At 44.9% G+C, this 20,201-nt stretch overlaps 2 protein-coding genes across 8 annotated transcripts; one reads left to right on the top strand and one right to left on the bottom strand.

Moving 5' to 3' along the window:
• Positions 1-362: 362 nt before the first annotated feature.
• Positions 363-10,085, bottom strand: LOC120650573. The gene is made up of 15 exons (XM_039927745.1): positions 9,921-10,085; positions 9,676-9,810; positions 8,844-8,930; positions 8,464-8,535; positions 8,146-8,356; positions 7,948-8,066; positions 7,219-7,602; positions 6,971-7,105; positions 2,434-2,571; positions 1,945-2,100; positions 1,620-1,853; positions 1,362-1,528; positions 1,154-1,259; positions 967-1,047; positions 363-834 (listed from the first exon to the last, which is right to left on the bottom strand). The coding sequence occupies exons 1-15, from the start codon at positions 10,047-10,049 to the stop codon at positions 568-570; spliced, it is 2,421 nt and encodes an 806-aa protein (XP_039783679.1). The 5' UTR covers positions 10,050-10,085; the 3' UTR covers positions 363-567.
• Positions 10,086-10,217: 132 nt separating this feature from the next.
• Positions 10,218-18,369, top strand: LOC120650572. 7 transcript variants are annotated; one of them, XR_005665687.1, is made up of 7 exons: positions 10,254-10,470; positions 11,360-11,555; positions 12,582-12,668; positions 13,413-14,474; positions 14,761-14,907; positions 15,755-18,004; positions 18,098-18,369. XR_005665687.1 is itself a non-coding variant. In XM_039927744.1 (3 exons), exons 1-3 carry the CDS (start codon positions 10,395-10,397, stop codon positions 13,511-13,513), a joined length of 264 nt encoding a protein of 87 aa, XP_039783678.1. In that variant the 5' UTR covers positions 10,218-10,394; the 3' UTR covers positions 13,514-14,307. The 7 variants fall into 7 exon arrangements, 1 of the variants encoding a protein (XP_039783678.1); XR_005665688.1 differs by lacking the exon at positions 11,360-11,555; XR_005665684.1 differs by having other exon boundaries at positions 12,582-14,474.
• Positions 18,370-20,201: the final 1,832 nt, after the last annotated feature.

Here is a 20,201-nt window from a genome sequence, read left to right as displayed (position 1 = left end):
TGGTATGCACTCCAGCAGTCCTCGCTTGTGATACATCCTCGTCAGTCCGGGGAGCGCTAATTGGCGATCGTGCGCCGCGGCAATAAAGCAGCGAACGAGCGCTCAAGCTAGCAAGCAGCGCACGTGCAAAGCCAATAGTAGTAGCAAATAAATATTTGACTTGCTAGTTACGTGCTCTACTCTACCTTCTACTCTATTCTTATGCACTCCAGCAGTCCTCGCTTGTGATACATCCTCGTCAGTCCTGCTCGCTTGTGATACACCCTCGTTAACTGCTAAAAGCGCCTATCCACTAACCACACTACAGGAGGCCGGCCTCAAGTAGTTCGCACCAGAATGCAATAAAATTCAGAAACTCTTGATTAAGATGAGCACTCCTAAAATCTCGGAAACTCATTTCTGAAAATCCAGAAGCCAGGAACTGGCTTGAGCTAATCTGTGTTTTAGTTTCGTCTGTCCAGAATCAAACAGAACTGCATCACGCAATAGTATTATACAGTACTCGGTATATGGTAGTATTTTCTTTCCTAGAGTACCATCGCTTGGTAAGTGTTACATAGGAGTATGTTATTCCGCAGAACCGTGGGGATCATTTCCGACTGTAGATTGGCAGCATGCTCCGGTGGACTCGCAGTGGACAGCTCTCTTCAGGGTACCCAGGTATGCTAAAATCTTCTCCATATGAGACCCATAATACAGAGAGAATATTGCCTCCGCTCGTGTGAATGTGGCTGCTGCACTTGCCCCATCTCCCAGGGACAGAAGAATCGAAACAAGCTTGATTAGCTCGTGTGCAATGGTGATGTGTTTCGGGTGGTACAGCTTCTCGAGGACCTGCAGAATAACGACACTTATTCAGAATAATGCACTTGCACATACACCTCTCCTTTGCATAAAGATGCTGATCAGTCGGCCCTAGACACCTAAATATCTTGAGTAACAGTTGGGATAAGGAAAAAGGGCTACCTGAATTGATGCTTCACAGTGCTTTTGTGCTTGTTCTTGGTCTCCTACCTTTACAAAGGCCTCTGCAATTGTGTCTTCAGCCTATACATTTCCATATGTTGATAAACACACAACTTATGTGTAAAGCAAGCACAAGGTGAACTTGGATATGAAATTTGAACAAAGGGGAGTAACTAAGCAACCTAACCTGGGCAAGAGCCTTGCTATATGGATGTCTCAGCTTCTTGACTTGTTTTAGAGATTGTAGTGCCTCTGGGATGAGAGTTTTTTCTAGCAATGTAATCTCCTTCAACCTGTGAAGTGCAATTGCTATTACATTCTGGTACGGATGAAGGCCCAACATTTACAGATGCAATCAAATTTGCTAGTTTCACAAGAAATTATGAAGAACATACCTATTGATCTTTGACACTTCCCTGTGTGATTTAGCAGCAGCAGATGACACATCAATATGGGATCTACAATTCATGCAGCATCCAGGATCTATGTTCAGACTGACACCACTATTTCCGAAAAGAGCTCTAGCGACTTTCTCCATGTCCTTACCAACCTTTGATACATCCTAAAAAAAAAGACCCAGCATGATTTCATCCATAACAATTAAATAATTGGGAAGATTTTTAAAAACCATATCTGTATGAAAATAACCGTACAGGCAATGATAGTTTGCAGATATAAGATCCTTCGAGGGAAACATGGACTAAATTCTCTTTGGATCTGTAGTAAGTTGATTCTGATATGGCACCAAGGCAGTTTCTTTGTGGACAACAAAATGAATTCATAACAAGGTCTGATAGATTTAGCTCTGAGCAACCTGAACATTGACAACTAAAGTAGTAATTCTCCTGAAGTGACTTCTGCCTGTCTGGAAGATGCATCTCACCAGCCTATAAATGAGAAGCAGAAAAATTTCGAAGCGTAAGACATTACATCTCTGATCCAGAGAGAGATGGAGTGAACTGCAGAGTTCAGTGAAACCTGTGGACCGTATGACAGTTCAACTGGGCTCCCGGATTTTATAAATTCTGTAGATCTTAGAATGAGAGTGCGTGAAAGAAAATATGCATGTACATTGGGCCGACATGAGTGATTGAACAGGCTACCAGTTGCATAAATAGCTTGAGCAACCCTGACCTAACAGCATGCAAACAAAACAAAAGACAAAGGTTAAAATAAGCAGGCACAAGATCACATCAAAATCAAAAGACAACAATTTAGAGTGAGGTGCCTTTTATGCTTTGCAGTTACTTGATAGTTGATATAATAATTTTGAAATAACCTCGAATTCTACCAGTTTCTCCATTTTTATTTTGTTATTTTTTCCAATTTTCAGCTGCTCGGTTGAAAATTGCCATCTATACTTCCATCAGCGTGAGAGAAACATATGCTAACTAGTGCAGACTTTAATAACAGGATGACCAATCTCACAAAAAAATCACATAAAGAAAGTCTTTTGGAAAGACAGACCTGCTCCACACTACACATGTTTGCACCTTCAGCTGCAGAAACACCTCTATTTACTGTGAGCTCTGGGCCTCCATCCATCGATTTCATACGAACAATAGCAATTGAATTGACTTTAATTTGAAATATCAAAAGAACCAGCTGAAATGATAATCAACAAATCAGTTTCTTCTTTTCCAACAAAATGTGAATGCACTACTCCATAATTTCTGTATAATTCAGGGAAAAAGTTCGGTACTATCCTCGTTGGTCTGCTTTCTTTATTTTGTTTGGGTTGATGTGTTACACATAAGCTGCAAGTGAAAAGACCTATCATTCTGTACCTACTTTTGTTCTTCTAAATAGAATGTCACAGATTCTTGCATGTTATGAAAAAAAATTGGTTTTCCATGTATCAGAAAAATTAAAAATGTGCTAAAGAGTCCTGCGCAGAAAGAAGTTCAACTAATACTGTTATTGGTGAGATGTGCATAAGGTTACAGAAGAATCTGAAACTGGCAATCCCCCAAGGAGATTGGTGCAGCTGACAAGCAGCAAAGCCACGACGGGCGGCACGGTTCAGGGTGAACGGCAGATCAGCGATAGACAGAGAAAAACAGAACGTAAATTTTGAATAGTGGGTGGGTTTGATTAGTCCTAACCCTATCCTAAACCTTGCTTTCATTCCATCTTACCTTAGAATGATTTGTGAGGATATAAGTTCATTAGGACCGATGATGATGATAGAGAGAGAGAGATATCCTCATGGACCATGGGCCTTGATATACTTAACAAATGTTCACCGAGACAGTATGGATATTGTAAGAGAGAGGATAGGAGAGAATAATGCCTTGTATTACTCCAAACCCTAGAAGGGTGAGATATATAATTCCTATAGATGGGCCTCTATACATGGGCTCAATATACTCCAACACCCCCGCAGTCTGAACTACCGGCGCAGCGGTGTTCAAGACTGGACAACAGGAAAACTAACACCCCCCCGCAGTCTGAACTACCGACGCAGCGGTGTTCAAGACTGGACAAGAAGAAAGTACAAAGGGCAAATACAACCCCCCCCCCCCCGCAGCCACAACTAGCCACCTGCTACGTTGAGGCTGGAGCGAGAAGGTCGAGGAGGACAGACCTTTGGTGAAGATGTCAGCAAACTGGGAGGTGGTCGGGACATGGAGTACCCGAACATCGCCGATGGCGACTCTGTCGCGCACGAAGTGCAAGTCGATCTCCACGTGCTTCATCCGCTGGTGCTGGACGGGGTTGGTGGAGAGATACACGGCACTGATGTTGTCGCAGTAGACGAGCGTGCTCTTGGCGAGCGGACTGTGGAGCTCCGCCAAGAGCTGTCGAAGCCAGGACGCCTCCGCCACGCCGTTAGCGACAGCCCGGTACTCCGCCTCAGCACTGGAGCGGGAGACAACCGGCTACCGCTTGGACGACCAGGAGACCAGGTTGCCGCCCAGGAAGACGGCGTAGCCGGAAGTGGAGCGGTGAGTGTCCGGGCAGCCAGCCCAGTCAGCGTCGGTGTAGACCACCAGCTCAGAGGTGGGAGAGCGGTGAAGAACCAAGCCGAAGCCAATAGTGCCACGGACGTACCGGAGGAGACGCTTCAGCGCAGTAAGGTGAGACTCCCTGGGATCATGCATGTGAAGACAGACCTGCTGAACGGCATAGGTGAGATCCGGCCGGGTGAAGGACAGGTACTGCAAGGCACCGGCAAGGCTCCGGTAGGCAGTGGGATCAGCCACGGGATCACCCAAATCAGCAGACAGCTTCGCCTGAGTATCGACAGGAGTGGAGCATGGCTTGCGATCAGTCATCCCTGTTAGAGTATATTTGGTAGTTTAGATATTGTATCCGGACTGCCATACATATCCGGTGGGGTTGCCTTGCACCCCAAGTCTTGTACTCTTATATATACCGGCCGAGGCCTCAAGCTAATACAATCCATCCATTATACACCAATCCTATTCTTCTACATGGTATCACGAGATTAGGGTTTGGGATCCTAGGCTAAACCTTCCGCTGCCGCCACCCACGCCCCTGCCTTCCTCGCGTTGCCGGTCGTCCTCCACGGCGCGCCTCCTGCGCGCCACCTCGACGGCCTCCTAGCGCGCCCCCGGGGAGGTCGCCCATGACCTCCGCCGGGGGCAGCGCCCTCCCCATCTGTGCGGTCGAACGAATCGATCCACCGCCGTCGTAGAAGGTCGTCCAGCAGCAACAGATCGTGAAGAACTCACCCGGTGTTGTCCACGAGCTGGCCTTGGCCTCCCTCCTGTACCTCTCCTGGCGAAATCCGCCGGCGGCGGGCTGGCTCCTCTGCTTCTCTCCTGGCGGACCCTCTCCGCCCCAGCCTCCTACCCCGACCATCTCCGCCGCCAGCGGGATCCGCCCCGATGGATCTGGATCCACGCCGGGGTCCTCCACCACCGGCGCACTGGCTCCGCCCGCCGGGAACTGCCCCGTCGGTGGCCGCGGCCGGCTGCGCCCCACTTCTCCGCCCCGTCCTGCCAGTCTCCCTCCCTCCGCCCACGGCTCCTTCCTGGCGGGGATCCGCCGCCCGTCGAGCCCTGGCCCATGGCCGCGGCAGGCTACGCCCCTTCCTTGGCGGGGATTCCACCGCACCGGCGTCGACTCCTCCTAGTGCCCCCCGCCTCCTCTGTTCTCTCTCTCGCGCGCAAGATGACTGTGCTGGCGTGTTGTGCCGAGAGGAGAAAAGATGAGATGGGTGAGGCGCTACGTGCACCCAAGAGTTCTACACGAGACATTGCTGCTAATTTATTTTTGGTTAGTTTCTCTGATTTTTACTCGATCACTGATCGAGATTGAGTCGCCCACTGCCCGTCGACCTCGCGCCTCTACTTCGACGTCGGCATCGACTTCACCGGCCTCTTCTTCGTCTTCGACATGCGACATGGTGACATGGACGGTGCCCTAGGGGACGCCCATCTGCACTGCCCTCCTCGCCGCTTCGTTCGCACGTCGACCTTCGCCGGCTCGTCGTCGTCTTCACCGATCGGGACGCCTTCACCGACTTCGCCCACCGTCGTCTCGCCTCACGCTACTCGGTCTGATCAGCCGATGTGCGTGATCCACCCGGCTCCCGTGATGTCCGTCCTCGTACTACGCGCCTCTTCCCCGAGTATGGAGGGCTGCCGCTGCTTCGCCTCTTCGGGCAGCCGCGGCGCCACACGTGGCCTCCTTCGCCGTTGCATCCTCACTGTCGCCGACTACGTCCACGACCTCATCGTCGACTTATCGCTGCGCGTCCCGCGCATGGTCTTCGTCAAGCTGTACGGGTTCTTCGCCATCTCCTTCGAGCACCGCCGCCGCGCAATCCGGATCATTCGGCCTTGTGCTGGAAAATCTGGGTTCCCTTCCTCACTTCATCTAGCACAACCACGTCGCCAGCATCGCCACCTCGTCCCCGACTACTTCGTCTACTCCAGCAACAGCAGGCGTTGGCACCTTCTACCTCGCCTTCTTCTGCGTCTGCGACCGCCATGGAGGCCTTCTCTGCTGGTCCCCCTCGGCGACGGCGTCTGGTTGTGTATCCTCCCTTGCACGTTCGGTATTGGCAACACCGGTGCGTGTCCATCGTCCCCGATGCGTTCCCGAGCCTGGCAAACTCGGGCATGTGTCGCCCGATGGCCTGACTGCATCGACTTTGGCATCGCTCCCTCTACGACTGCCTCGACGCGTCGCCATCTTCGTCTCCGGCGTTTTCTCCATTACGCCACCACCATGGCGCCTCCTCGTGCGCCCGCGGCTTCATGTGCGGCTTCCTCGTCTTCGGCAATCTCAACAGCTCTACATCGACCTCGGCTACTCTAAGCACGGCATCTTCGACCATGGCTCCTCGCCCTCCAGCTCGGCTACCTCGACATCGGCACAAAGGGCTACCATCCGCATGAGTTTCTCGCCGGTTCTCTCCAGTCGCAGCATCCGCATTGCGCCGACGCTACAACTGCGGAGGGATGTCAGTCCGTCGGTTCCTACCTTCGGCTTCTCCTCCAGTCTCTCCGTCTGCAGTGCTCCCGCTGTGACTGCGGGGGGATGTTAGAGTATATTTGGTAGTTTAGATATTGTATCCGGACTGCCATACATATCCGGTGGGGTTGCCTTGCACCCCAAGTCTTGTACTCTTATATATACCGGCCGAGGCCTCAAGCTAATACAATCCATCCATTATACACCAATCCTATTCTTCTACAATCCCAGCCCGCTCCATGTATTACTCCAAACCCTAGAAGGGTGGGATATATAGTTCCTATACATGGGCCTCTAGATGAGCCTCTATACATGGGCTCAATATACTCCAACAGATATCTTGATATAAGTTAGTATTTAGTATGATGATGATAGAGAGAGCTAATCTTTCTTTTGTGGAATGCATATCTTGATGTTTGACCCAATTTAGTATTTAACTAATTATACAATAATTAAAAAATTATGGAACTGAAACTGCCATCAAATTCAGATTCAGACCATACTCCTTAACCAGATATATTAGTATATGAATCTCAAAGATAAATTTCATATATACCTGTGATAAAGAATCTTCTGTCCATGAAAGATCTGACCTATAATGGTTTTGGAGGCATAATAATAGGACAATTGCATATATCTGAGACTCCAACTTGTTAGCAGACGAATGGTGATCATAATGGTGAACCAGATCCTGCATTAGTCAACTTAGCTCATTATTTCGTGATATGACATTACCTATGCTATAATATTTGAATGGTAACAGCGCAAGAGAATGGCAAGCTCATGTAGAAATTAGGAATTTACCAAATTTGGGCCAGAAATAGCAACATTCTTTCCATACAGCATCTTTTTTTCTATGTCTTGTGCCATCATTCGTCCAGCTAAAACTATATCAGCTGGTAAAACAGCTGCCCAGTGGGCACCTCCACATTCATGCCTATGTTCAGCAAACAGTTTAGAGCTTGGAGACTTGCAACTAGAAGTTACGCTCAGTTTTGCAAGACTCATTGCATGACCATCATACTCAATATAAGTATCTTGATTACAAGAAATATCTCCTACAGCTTGCTTCTGGCACCTTTTTGAACAGTAAATTGGTATTGTACACAAAGGACAGAATACAACATCTGCTGGAGCTTCATTAAAGCAAAAGTGGCAGTGTGTTTCACGGGAAGATTTCATGATAATCTGCATTCAACTGTTGCAAGTAAGAAGCATACAAACCTTCAGTTCATACTAATGAGGAAACTGAAATCAGAAGCAATAATTATTCATTCATTTGCACCAGAAAGAACGGGTTCATAGACATGTGATAAGGCCTCAGAAAGCAATCTAGCATGCACATTGACCACATATATAGGGCCATTGGATATATATATATATATATATATATATATATATATATATATATATATATATATATATATATATATATATATATATATATATATATATATATATATATATATATATAACCTATAGGAAGATGGAGAAATATCATTTGATATAGAAAAGGATGAGTCTTAATTATACCGCAGCCAGAGGATCCTCAACATGAATCAATGAAGCTGGTGGGATATCACTGGTGGAAGCCATTCCTCTACCTTTGTTGGGCGTTGAGATGCTCTCTATAATAACCTTCTGAGGTTGCTCTGTCAGTTAGCCAAACAATATATCCCACTTAGTATGCATTCCACAAAAGAAAGGAGTATGCAAATAAATAATTATAACCTGCAAATGGCAAATCTGCATCGTTGCTATCACAGTCTGATGTCCCAACTTCATTGACATTTTCTTGTTTTTGTAACAATAACTTTAGCTCTTGTTCTATGTTACTCTTCCCTACAGAAGTCATTTCCATGCTCAATGCAACCTCCAAATCATGTATGGCAGATGAATAATTCTTAAGCGATGCCTTTACCATTCCCTTCCTGTACCATGCCTGAAATGTAGAAACATGTGAAATCAAAAGAGTAGCCTCCATGTTTTTGCTTGAAATCTCCAAAACAAAGGACCATAGTATAATTATGCAAAACAGAAATGCCATGCCTTAGAATAATTAGATGAAACGGCAATGGCCCTGTCACAGTCCCTTAGAGACTCTTTAAATAGACCTAATTTCTGCATATATTTGAAAAGAATGGTTAGAATACATAAACTCTTAAACCAACAGAACTGTATTAGTTTCAGTAATAGAGATCAAAATAATAGCAGAAAACACATTTAGTAGGTCCATTCCAAGCTATCCAATATTTTTCACAGATCTTGGTCACCTCTCTCTAAAGTTTTGTGGAATATAGAATTGTGCTGCACCTCCCACAAGTATAAATCTTATTTCAACCCAATAGACTCAAATATTTACCAAACCCAATACTTGAAACACATCGTCCACTGTCCATATTTAGGAAACAGGCAATAAAAAGACTAACGTGCATGGTCGAAGCACGATTCGCATATATTGCTGATACCAAGTCCGCATCCGTGCCATCCAAATTAAGCGGGACATGACGCAACGCCTGTATGATGTAAATAATATGTTATTATCATGATAGAATATCCGTAATCAGCCACATAAAAATCATCAATTCATCGTTAGAAATGGATGGGAGGGGACCAGTTTTGTGTAAATAACTAAATATTCCACTATTTTGACAACCTAACTGCTCAAGAACTTCGACGATGAAAATACAATAACTTCTGAACTTGGTTTGCAAAAAGTCAGCTACTGGAACCTAATCATAAATTCATAATGAACAAGTGTATTTATAACGAATTAGCCACAACTGACAAGTTATTTTCTCTTATAGTCTTAAGAACTGCAAATTATAGGATGCTGGAAAAGTAACTGCTTAATTTTGGTGTTACGGATTTACGATAGGTGAAACTGCTCATCATAACTACAGAGGCATCTACATTTTGAATTAAATGATACTCCCTCCATTCTTAAATAGATGACGTTTAGGACAAGTTAATTAGTTTAATTAACTTGTCCTAAACGTCATCTAATTAAGAATGGAGGGAGTACATTCATAAGATTGTATAATTGGTACCAAACACTGAAATGCTGCACTTAGATTAGCTCAAGGTCTAACCTATCACACATCTACTGTTTCTCTATAATTCTTTTAGCTGTCAAGTTGATATGCTTTCTTGGCACGGTAAGAAATTACTATATATCACTCAATTTCTACAGCAGTTACGCAATTTCCACCAACAAAAGTGAAAAGTCAATCCTCATGTTTCAAAAGAAGAGACGGAAACCTGTGAATAGAACCCGAGAGCTTCACTAAAGTCTCTCCTTGAGAAGCACGCATTGCCCTTGCCCTTTAACTCGACTGCCCTCCCCTTGTCCTTGCGGCACAAAGCAAGCTCCGGATCGGCCAGCTCTCGCATAACCTTGCGCAGCGGAAAACAACCAAATCAGACCAGCGGCCTAGCAGCCACGCTCATGCCTCCTGGGATAGAGGGGCATCGAGAAACCAAGGGTGCGGCTGGGTGCTTATTACCTGGTGGAAGAGAGGGAGGCTATCGAAGAAGGCAAGCAGGCGAGAGGTGGTGGTTGGGAGGCCGGCGGCCGTGCCCTCGCCGGCGGCCCGCCGGAGCTCTGCCGGTACCGCCGATTTGAGCCGCTCCATGGAGAACCCGTGGCGGAAGGGAGGGAGGAGGGTGGGTGGGTGGGTGACGTCAGCCTTAAACCCAAAGGACGTGAGTGCTGGGCCGATTTCGGCCCAATTTTTGGAACCCTGACGGTCCAGTCAAAAGTTTGGGTTGGGCTGGACTGAACTGGCCCAGCATCTCGTATTGGTGCAGCATTTTCGACTTCCGAGTTGAGAAAATTGATCCTATCAGGCCGGCGGCGATCTCGTCACGGAAGTCAGCCCTATCCATGGCCCCAATCACCGAAAACTGCCTACCCTACTACTACAATCGGCCACGGTCGACCGGCAGTGCTTTCCGCCCTCCCGGCCACGACCGCCTCCATGGACGACGACGCGGTGCGCGAAGCGGCCGGATCGCCGGAGAGGGAAGGCCGCAACACTAGTTCGCTTCACAAGGGTAGGCTTCCCACCGGCCTTTTCGAATTATCGTGACGTTCCTTCGAGTTTGTTTGGTAATCTGGTCATATGTATATGGGTTTCGCGTTAGTTTGCTAGTAGTGGCGGAGGGTTTTTTATACTGCGTTGAACAACGCCATGGAAGGCAAACGGTGGGTAGCCAAAAAAAAAACGAAGTGTCCCAAATCACTAAATCAGTGTTGAGTTTGAGTTTCTAAATAAAAAGCTTAGGTTTACCAAAAAAAACACGTTGTGGGAAAGAATACTCGGTTTATATTAAAGAGATGATACATGGCATAGTGTTGCTGGGCCACAAGTGCTAGCGTGGTAAAACAAGGGTGCATTTGTGCTCAGGGCAGAAGGTTGCGCCTGGCCTAGTCAAATTATATATATATACAGAAAGGGTTGTTAAGAACCTCCATGCCTAATATAATTTCATTTCACCTAAAATGAATTGTTAGGGATTTGAGCAATGCAAACATATTTAAATGCTCAGATTTGTTTTTTATCGCAGTTAAGTTACGATCATGTGATCAACTTGCTGTAGTTGAACACAATTAAACAGCTAACAGTTCATGTTGTTGTCACCTTACTGTACTAGTGCAATTGGTATATAAAATTGTCGAGGACCACCCAAATAATGAAACTACTTGCTGATTTTTAACTTTCTAACAAATTATTTAGGCTAAGCCGACTTAAAAAACAAAGTGTAGAGGGAAAGCGTAATTTGTCAAGTTATTCCTGCAAAAAAGTAACCGGAATTTGATTTGACGGTTTGTCTAGTATTGTGTTGAATTCAATTCGATTTGTACAGTTTTGAGTTGTTATTTGTTCATGTTCCTGTGATTCGGATTTTGTCTTGTTTGACTCCAAAATTTTGTTTAGTGTAGTGTGAATGTGTGATGGCACACCAGGATGCACAAGTAGGTTGGCTGCAATATGTGCTTGCGCTGAATAGTCAAGGGCTGCACCTGCACGACATGAACCCTGCCACTCCAGTCTCCTGTGCTGTTGAGCTGTTCCATCTGTAAATGTTTCCGTTTGCAAGCATTATGGCTGTTTTCTAAAATCTTCTTTTTGGAGCCGGTAAGCAACTTGCTGAAAATATGGGCGCCTTGTTTATTGCCTATGTTTTTTCTTAATGAAGGAATGATTGGCGATTGCCTATGATTTTGGACTAAGGGGAGAGTGCTATATAGTGCAGTGGGGTGGATTAGCTATCTTGTAATTTGATTTCTTAACATAAATTTTGAATAAGATGTGTATCAACTTGACAAGTCAAATCACATATTATAATCACTCACCAACTCCATTCTACTAAATCATGTAGTTCAATATTATTTTTCAAGGTAAATAAAAAATAACTGTCCTTTTGTTCAAATCTGCACATATAATTTCTTCTAATGAGTTTGTGTCTTGAATCTTAAATGAAGATACTTGTTCATTGAATATCTTTGACGAAGAAAATTTCTAGTTCACTCTGCCAAATTCTAGACCACATCATGTTGGATCCCAGTAGATAAAAAAGGGCGTACCCAGTGCTGTAGGCTTCCAGCAGATAATTGGTTTAATTTAAGTTTTAGCAGCATACAAGAAAGACAGTAATATTAGATGTGCAGCTTAGATATGGAGATAGTAGTAGTGCTTAATTCTGACCCTAAAGTATCTAGTTGATGCTGACAAGTTATAGTCTTATAGATAACAACATTGCAGTTTAGAAGTTTCAGCCAATTCTGCTTTCCGTTTTCTTTCCAGTAACTAACTAACCAACTATCATGTCCCTATCTTTTGATTTGTCTTTTATCCCTCATGTAATTTTCGTTGGCTTTCCAGTAATTGTCATGTCCCTGTCCTTTGCTTGTCTTTTGTTTCCTTTCCTGTGCTTGTCATGTCTTTTGAAGTTCTTGCTTTTGGTCAATGTTTGGTGCTGGGAGTTGGCAAGGTATTGTGCAGAAGGAAGACAAAACACGTAATAACACAGCTAATAGGAATACTCAGACACTTGGTCTAGGACTAGGATGGGCTTTAGAAGTTTGTAATTATTCAAGCAGTGACAGAATCATAGCTAAGTCTGCTGCTGAAACTGAAAGTGATGCTTTGTCCTTGGTGCAGTCAAGTTGCTCCACTTGTTGAGGTGCTTTGTCCTTGCAGAAGTTGCTCCACTTGTTGAGATGCTTCGTCCTTGGTTCAAGACAACTGGTGATTTTAGACAACGGTTGCAATAATTTAAGTCTGTTATTGTGAATGCTTGTCCTTGAACAGTTAAACTGTGTGATTCTGTTAGTTTTGGTCCTTCCATTTGCTGATGCTTATTGATATATAAACTATAAGTTTATTAGCATCTTGCTCATTGAAAGTAAATTTCTATGGTGGCTGTTGTATTCTTGTCACAGCTTTCCTTTCCTGCACTTACCTTTTTACTGTTATAATAGCCTGTTACCTTAATTAGTTAGCACATGCTTAGCTTTATCATGTATGGAAAAATACAGATAGGGCGAACTTTAGTATTGAAGAAAGCTATGGTCTCACAAAGGACCAAGAAATTAAGTTGAGCTGTCATGTCAAGGAGATAGCATTTTGATGTATATACTTTCAAATGGACAATACTTGGGGTTACAACAACAACAACAACATAGCCTTTTGGGGTTACAAAAAGTATAAATTATTATTGTAAAAATGAATGAAACCAAAGAATTAAAAGAAGAAAGATTGTGAGCAGTTGATGTGAGCAAACAATTGACATGTGCATACAACAGAGATGCATTGGACCAACACAGTTAAATAGCCCTCCAGACAACACTTGTCAGTTAATAATATCTTTTTCTTCTCAAACGTACATGTGATAAATATTGATATTCACCGTATACATGTTTGGTTCCATTCAAAAGCTGGACCTCAAGTCGTATTAGATGTTAATGTTGATTGTTACACTTTTCGCTGCAGTTGACCTTGACCTATTCCAAGTTTCCTACTGGCTACTGGTTATCGACCAGTATAGCGTTAACTTCAATGCTATCCTATTTATGAGGTCCTTGTGTAGGTGAAGCTATCTTTCTCGCTTACCAGTAAGCATTGTACCTCAGGAACTGTATCCTCTCAATGGGTGAGGTTGTACTCTCTGCCTTTCTGCAAGTCCTTTTTCAGGTCATAGCAGATTTGATCAGGAAGGAGCTGCAGTCCCACAGTGGTCTTCAGAACGAGCAGACAAGTCTAATTTCTGATGTTGAAATGATTCAAGCTGTTATTAGAGGAGCTGAGAAGATGCAGCTTTCTGAGCTACAGAAATTGTGGTTCATTGAGCTGAAAGATGTCAGCTATGAGGCAACGGATGTGCTGGATGAATACACCTATGAAATTCAACGCCATCAGGGGATCCATCTTGCCCCTGTGCGCAACAGTTCATTTTTGTCTCAATTAAGCATCAGGCGTCAAATATTTATGCATGATATGGAAGAGAAGATCAAGGATATAGCTAACAGAATTGCTTATAAAAGAAAACCGTTTGACCTTCCAAATAGATGTTGGCCATACAGCGCAGCATCAGGAAACCAGAAGCCTCCAACAGAGCAGCTATTTTCCGCCCCCTTATGTTTATGGTAGACATAATGATCAGGAGAAGATTGTAAAGATGCTTCTTCAATCTGATCGGAAGCCCAGTGTTAGAGTCTTGCCAATACTCGGGGAGGCTTGTATGGGGAAGACGACAGTTACTCAACTAGTCTTCAATCATGAGCGTGTAAAAGTGTACTTTGAACTGAAGCTGTGGGTTCATGTGTCGCATGAATTCAATATAGAAAGGATCACTGCATCTATCATAGAATCCATAGAAGGCAGTCCATTTCATTCTGGCAACCTGAACACCCTCCAGACGCGTCTAGAAAAGCTGTTACAAGGAACAAGGTACCTTCTTGTCCTAGATGACTATTGGAGAGAGAGCTGGCATGACTGGGACAAGCTCAAACTGCCATTGCTCAAGGGAGCAGGAGGAAGCAAAATCATAGTGACCACACTGTGACACCCCAGCCCAAGGGTTTAATAGGATTGATAGAATACTCATATCAACAAATTGCAACTTCTTTTCCGGAAGCCGGTCTCCAAAGAACTCAAAAGTTAAGCGTGCTTGGCTTGGAGCAATTTCGGGATGGGTGACCGACCGGGAACTTCTTTCCGGGTGCGCACGAGTGAGGACAAAGTGCGCAGAAAAGACATGTGTTGGTCTGTGAGGGTAGTCTATGTCCTATAAAGCTGCCAGATGTAAGCGGGCCCGGCCTCGGGGAGGCGGGGCGTTACACACACGGAGTGCGGAAGTTGCTAGAGTTCTTGGTACATCAGCTCCATATCAGTTGCAGGGTCTGCAAGATGAAGATTGCTGGTTGTTGTTCTGCCACTTTTCCCTAGGCGCAAACATCCATACATATAATTTTCAAGATCTTCCAAGGTATTTTCTAAATCCTAACTGCAAGTTTATTTCGTAATTTTTTAGCAGACATATTGAAATTTGGGCATTAATTACTTTTCCTGAAGTGATACTATATTGTTATAGTTTAAAAAAGGTTTTGCTTCACTACTCTGTAACAAAAACTTACCAATCATATAGAAGTGGTTATTGATACTAAAGGGAAAATTGCACTGGTTGTAACTAGCTGATATGTTGGTCACTGCAGATCTGAACTCTATTGCATAGATCAAATTAAACGAGGCCTATATTTTGAACCCTAATGTAAACTATCTCTTAAAAATCTGTTTATCGGTCCACATTTGGTGTTGCCAAATGCCAAGGAAACCTCCATGTTGGACTGTGTGGAGCTGCCAACTATCTGGTGTCCTCCTGGAATTGAGGAGACACTGAGCAAGAACTTTAGTCAAGCAAGCATCGCATGGGTGACTGCGTGTACGAATCACTGATTGGGGTTAGGAGCATGATGTCAATAAATTGGGGATTTTTTATTAGGATGGTACTAGGGAAACTAATAGAGTTTCCCTTTCATATTAGTGACTTTTTTTCTTCAATATTTGTATTTTTTTTAACAAAATGTCAAATGAAGGCCGAAGTAAATATGTTTGAAAGTGTCGTAGGACATATGATTTGTACAATATTTTTTTTACAAAGGCCAAATTAATGCAACAAGTGTTTGATGATCTGCCATCAGGTCGTCATTTCACCTCTTCATTAGTCATACTTGTTGCTTGTCTATGCTTTCGCTTACTTATTATTGTTACTCCAAGCGTTTTTCTATATCATGTGCAACATTATGCTTCATTTGTTGTAATGATTGTTTTTGTAGATTGAAGGAACAAGTTCTACGGAAGTGCAATGGTGTACCTTTCGTAGCTGTCGGTTTAGGCCATAGAGTGCGCCAAGAGAATGACAGAAGCAAGTGGACATCTACTCTGCATGGGGAGAATTGGGATTCTACCGGTCATTTGATTGGAGCCCTTCGACTGAGCTATGCAGAGCTAGATTCCCATCTCAAGCCTTGTTTTGCATACAGCTCCATTGTTCCACAAAACTTCCAGTTTGAGGAGGAATGGCTTATCCAGCATTGGATGGCTCAGGGCTTCATTCAACCTAATCCTAGGTCCAGTGAAACAATTGAGGACACAGGAAGATCTTACTTCAGATCTTTAGTTAGCCGATCCTTTTTCCAGAGGGCACGTGTTGATCGCACTGGGGAAAGACACAGTTACAGCTTATCTGAAATGATGCAAGATCTTGCTTTACATGTCTCATGTGAAGACTGTAAATGTTGTGCAGTTGAAGGATCTTACAACATACCTGAGAAGGTCCGATATTTAACGGTAGTCTTCAACATGCCTACCAGTCGGGATATGTTTAAGATGATTTCTGGAGGCGAGCGCTTGCACACACTTATAGTTGTGGGTCACTCTGAACATTTCACGCAAAAGGTTCCTAATGATATTGGAAGGAGATTTATAAGGCTACGTGCATTAGATTTGAGCAACTTTTGCGTAGTTGAGCTGCCTGAATCGATTGGAGAATTGAAACATCTTAGATGTCTCCAATTGCGAAGCACCAAGATCAGATGGCTGCCCAAATCAATTTGTGATCTCTACAATCTCCAAACGCTGGGCCTTACAAATTGCTATGACCTTGAAGAGTTGCCACGTAAAATAAAGAATCTTCGCATGCTAAGGCATATCGATCTGTTAATGTCTCGTAATTCCTACTGCAATGTCTGCCGGTTGAGGTGCATGCCTAAGGATATAGGTTTGTTGACTGATCTTCGGACACTGTCACGATTCGTCGTAAGCCATAGAAGCACTCTTAGTGTCGGCACTCACAGAGGTGGTATTGCAGAGTTGGCTAACTTGAACAATCTCCATGGGGAACTTCTCATTTCAAATCTGCACCATGTTGAAGGTGTGCAAGATGCTGCCCTGGCAAATTTGGCTTCCAAGCAGTTCCTTCAAAAGCTGGAGCTGTCATGGGGAAACAATAACAAAAAAGCTGACGAAATTCTAGAGAACCTAAAGCCACCCACCAAGATTAAGGAGCTTACCATTTCAGGTTACACCGGCATGGCATGCCCTAGCTGGCTTGGTTCTGCAGAGTACACAAATCTCCTCACTGTGTGCCTCTATGATTTTCAGAGTTGCAGTGTTCTCCCTTCCCTTGGCATGCTGCCTCTTTTAGAAAACCTCTACCTGAAAGGTTGGCAAAGCTTGGTTTCCATAGATTGCAGCAGATTTTGCGGTAGAAGAAGTATGGCTAGTTTCCAATCTCTGAAGAAGCTACATTTGGAGAGGATGGAGATGTTAGAGATCTGGGATGGGGAAGAGAGATGTGCTTTCCCTAGTCTTCTCGAGCTTGTTATCGAGAATTGCTGCAAGCTGGAACAAGTCACTCACAATCTCCCTTCACTGGCAAAGCTAACAGTGGAAGGGTCACCAGGTTTCCAAGGCCTTTGGAGCTTCCCATCTCTGAAGTACTCGAATGTAAATGCAAGTGGTGAGTGGATTTTGAGATCATGGCCTTCCCTTTCTTCTCCTATATCTATCACCCTTTGCAAATTGCCGACAATATGCCTGCCCTCAGGGCTTGGACTGTTCCATACATCTTTACAACGCCTTGAGATCAGTCACTGTGAGCAACTGCAGTACATACCTGGGGATTGGCCACCATGCAATCTGACTCACTTCTCTGTAAGGTATTGCCCCCAACTTCGTGAACTGCCATTGGGCATAGAACGCATGCAAGCATTGGAAGACATGGAGATTGTTGCTTGTGAGCAGATTACTTACCTCCCGGAGATGATTGGTCTTTGTTCGTTAATAAGGCTAGAGATTTCAGACTGTGGTTCAGTTCAGTCCCTGCCAAATAGAGGCTTGCCTAGCTCAGTGCAGGTCGTGAGCATTAACAACTGCCCTCTGCTTGCACGGTCTTGTAGGAATCAGGGGATTGCAGATCGTGGCAGCATCTTATTATGGATTGATGGCCACAGAGTGTCCGCATTTGCTGACTAGTGAACTAGCATCACTTTGTTGCCCTGCCAAAGCTCCAGAGAGATTAAAAGGTACGTCATGTCGTGTTCTTTCTCTTCTTCTGTACTTACTGCATACATGCATCCCAAAGATACTCTTTCTGATCCTGGTATTGCCACTTTCAGGTTTCTCTGTTGTGCGTCAGTTTCAAAGAAGACTCTTGTGATCACGCAGAACCCCTTGTTCTCCATTGCATTGTTGTGATCAGGCTTTGGATGGATGTTTTCGTGGTGATCTAAGTTTCAGTTTGTAGGGCTCCAACATTATAGGCGGAGCTTCATTAGGGCCAAAGGGGCCATAGCCCCTCTGGATTTGCAAATTTTACACTAGATGAACAGTGATTTTGACACTGTTCATTGCTGAAGCAGAAGGGTGCCCCCCCTCATTCTTCGATCAAGCTCCGCCAGTGCAACAAGGGCTGCCTACCCGGCGATGTTCAAGTGACGACCGGACCAAACAACAACAACAACATAGCTTTTTTTCCTAAAAAAAGTTGTGGTAGGCTAAAGATGAAACCCAAAAGAAATAAGTTCAAGGTTCAGGCATATTGATAGCTAGTCTCCAAGCGCTCCTATCCAAAACTATCTCTTTAGAGATATTCCAATCCTTAAGGTCTCTCTTAACCGACTCATCCCACGTCAGTTTAGGTCTACCTCTACCCCTCTTTACATTATCGACCCGCTCAAGAACCCCATTACGCACCGGCGCATCAGGAGGACTTCGTTGGACATGTCCAAACCATCTCAACCGATGTTGGGCTAGTTCCTCCTCAATTGGTGCCACCCCGACCCTATTCCGAATAATTTCGTTCCGGACTCTATCCCTCCTTGTGTGCCCGCAAAACCACCGCAACATTCGCATCTCTGCTACACTCAGTTACTGGACATGTCGCCTTTTTGTAGGCCAACATTCCACACCGTATAACATCGCCGGACGAATTGTTGTCCTATAGAATTTGACTTTTAGCTTTTGTGGCACCCTCTTGTCACGAAGGATGCCAGAAGCTTGCCGCCATTTCAACCAGCCAGCTGAAATTCTTTGCCTAACATCTTCATCAATGTTGCCATCTTTTTGTAGCACCGATCCTAAATACCGAAAAGTATCCTTCTGGACCACCACTTGCACATCTAAACTAACGTCTCCCCCCTCATGCCTAGTCGCGCTGAAATCGCACATCATGTACTCGGTCTTGGTCCTACTAAGTCTGAACCCTTTCGACTCTAACGTGCGTCTCCACAGCTCTAACTTCCTATTAACCCCTACCTTACTCTCGTCAACTAGTACCACATCATCAACAAAGAGCATACACCAAGGGATCGACCGGACCAAGTGAAGGGAAAATGCCTTGTGAATGTATCGTCGAAGATGACGTGGTTTCTGGCTTTCTGCTTTCATCATCAGTTCATGCTATGCATGCTGTATACATAAGTATATATGTAGGCATGTATCCTTGGTATTTTATCCTGATCTGTACTACAAGGGCCACTCTTTTGTAGCCTTCCTTTCATCCGCCAGAAGAGAATGAGTTCATATACCTATATACATAGAATTATTTGGATTAGTACCGTTACAACTTTCTATACATAGAATTATTTGGATTAGTACCATTACAACTTTCAGAAGTGGAAAATATGCTACTACAATTCATCATATTGGAGATATGCTACTAGGATATCTCTTCCCCCTGCTTGGACCCACCTGCAGTGTATCTCTTTCTTGTATTTTACCGTATAGACATTTTTACCCTGCATCTGGTGCCCTGTTTCGCCACCGCCGTTCGGCTTCGTCTGGAGGCCGCGCCCCCTGCCCCGCCACCCGCGCCTCCTGCGAGGACGCTGCGCGCGCACGGGCCCACCTGGCTGCCGCGCCTGCCGCCTGGAGGCCATGACACCTGACAGCCGCGGCACCACCACTCCTGGCAGGCGGCAGCAGCACCGCCGGGCCGCCCCGCCCTGGAGGACGCGCCCACCTTGCCCGAGGCCGCTGGGCCTCCCGTGAGGACATGGAAGACGTGGGGTGCGGGCGGCGAGGCAGGGAGGGCGCGGCCTCCAGACGAAGCCGAACGGCTGCGGCGAAATAGGGCGCCAGATGCAGGGGTAAAAATGTCTATACGGTAAAATACAAGGAAGAGATACACTGCAGGTGGGTCCAAGCGGGGAAAAGATGTATCCTAATACCATATCTCCAATATAGTGAATTGTAGTAGCATATTTCCAATTTTTAAAAGTT

This window comes from Panicum virgatum, chromosome 9K (genome assembly GCF_016808335.1).
Source record: "Panicum virgatum strain AP13 chromosome 9K, P.virgatum_v5, whole genome shotgun sequence".
In the NCBI taxonomy this organism is placed as follows: Eukaryota; Viridiplantae; Streptophyta; class Magnoliopsida; order Poales; family Poaceae; genus Panicum; species Panicum virgatum.
The sequence above is the reverse complement of the archived record's forward strand: the minus strand, read 5'-3'. Positions and strand labels throughout refer to the sequence as shown.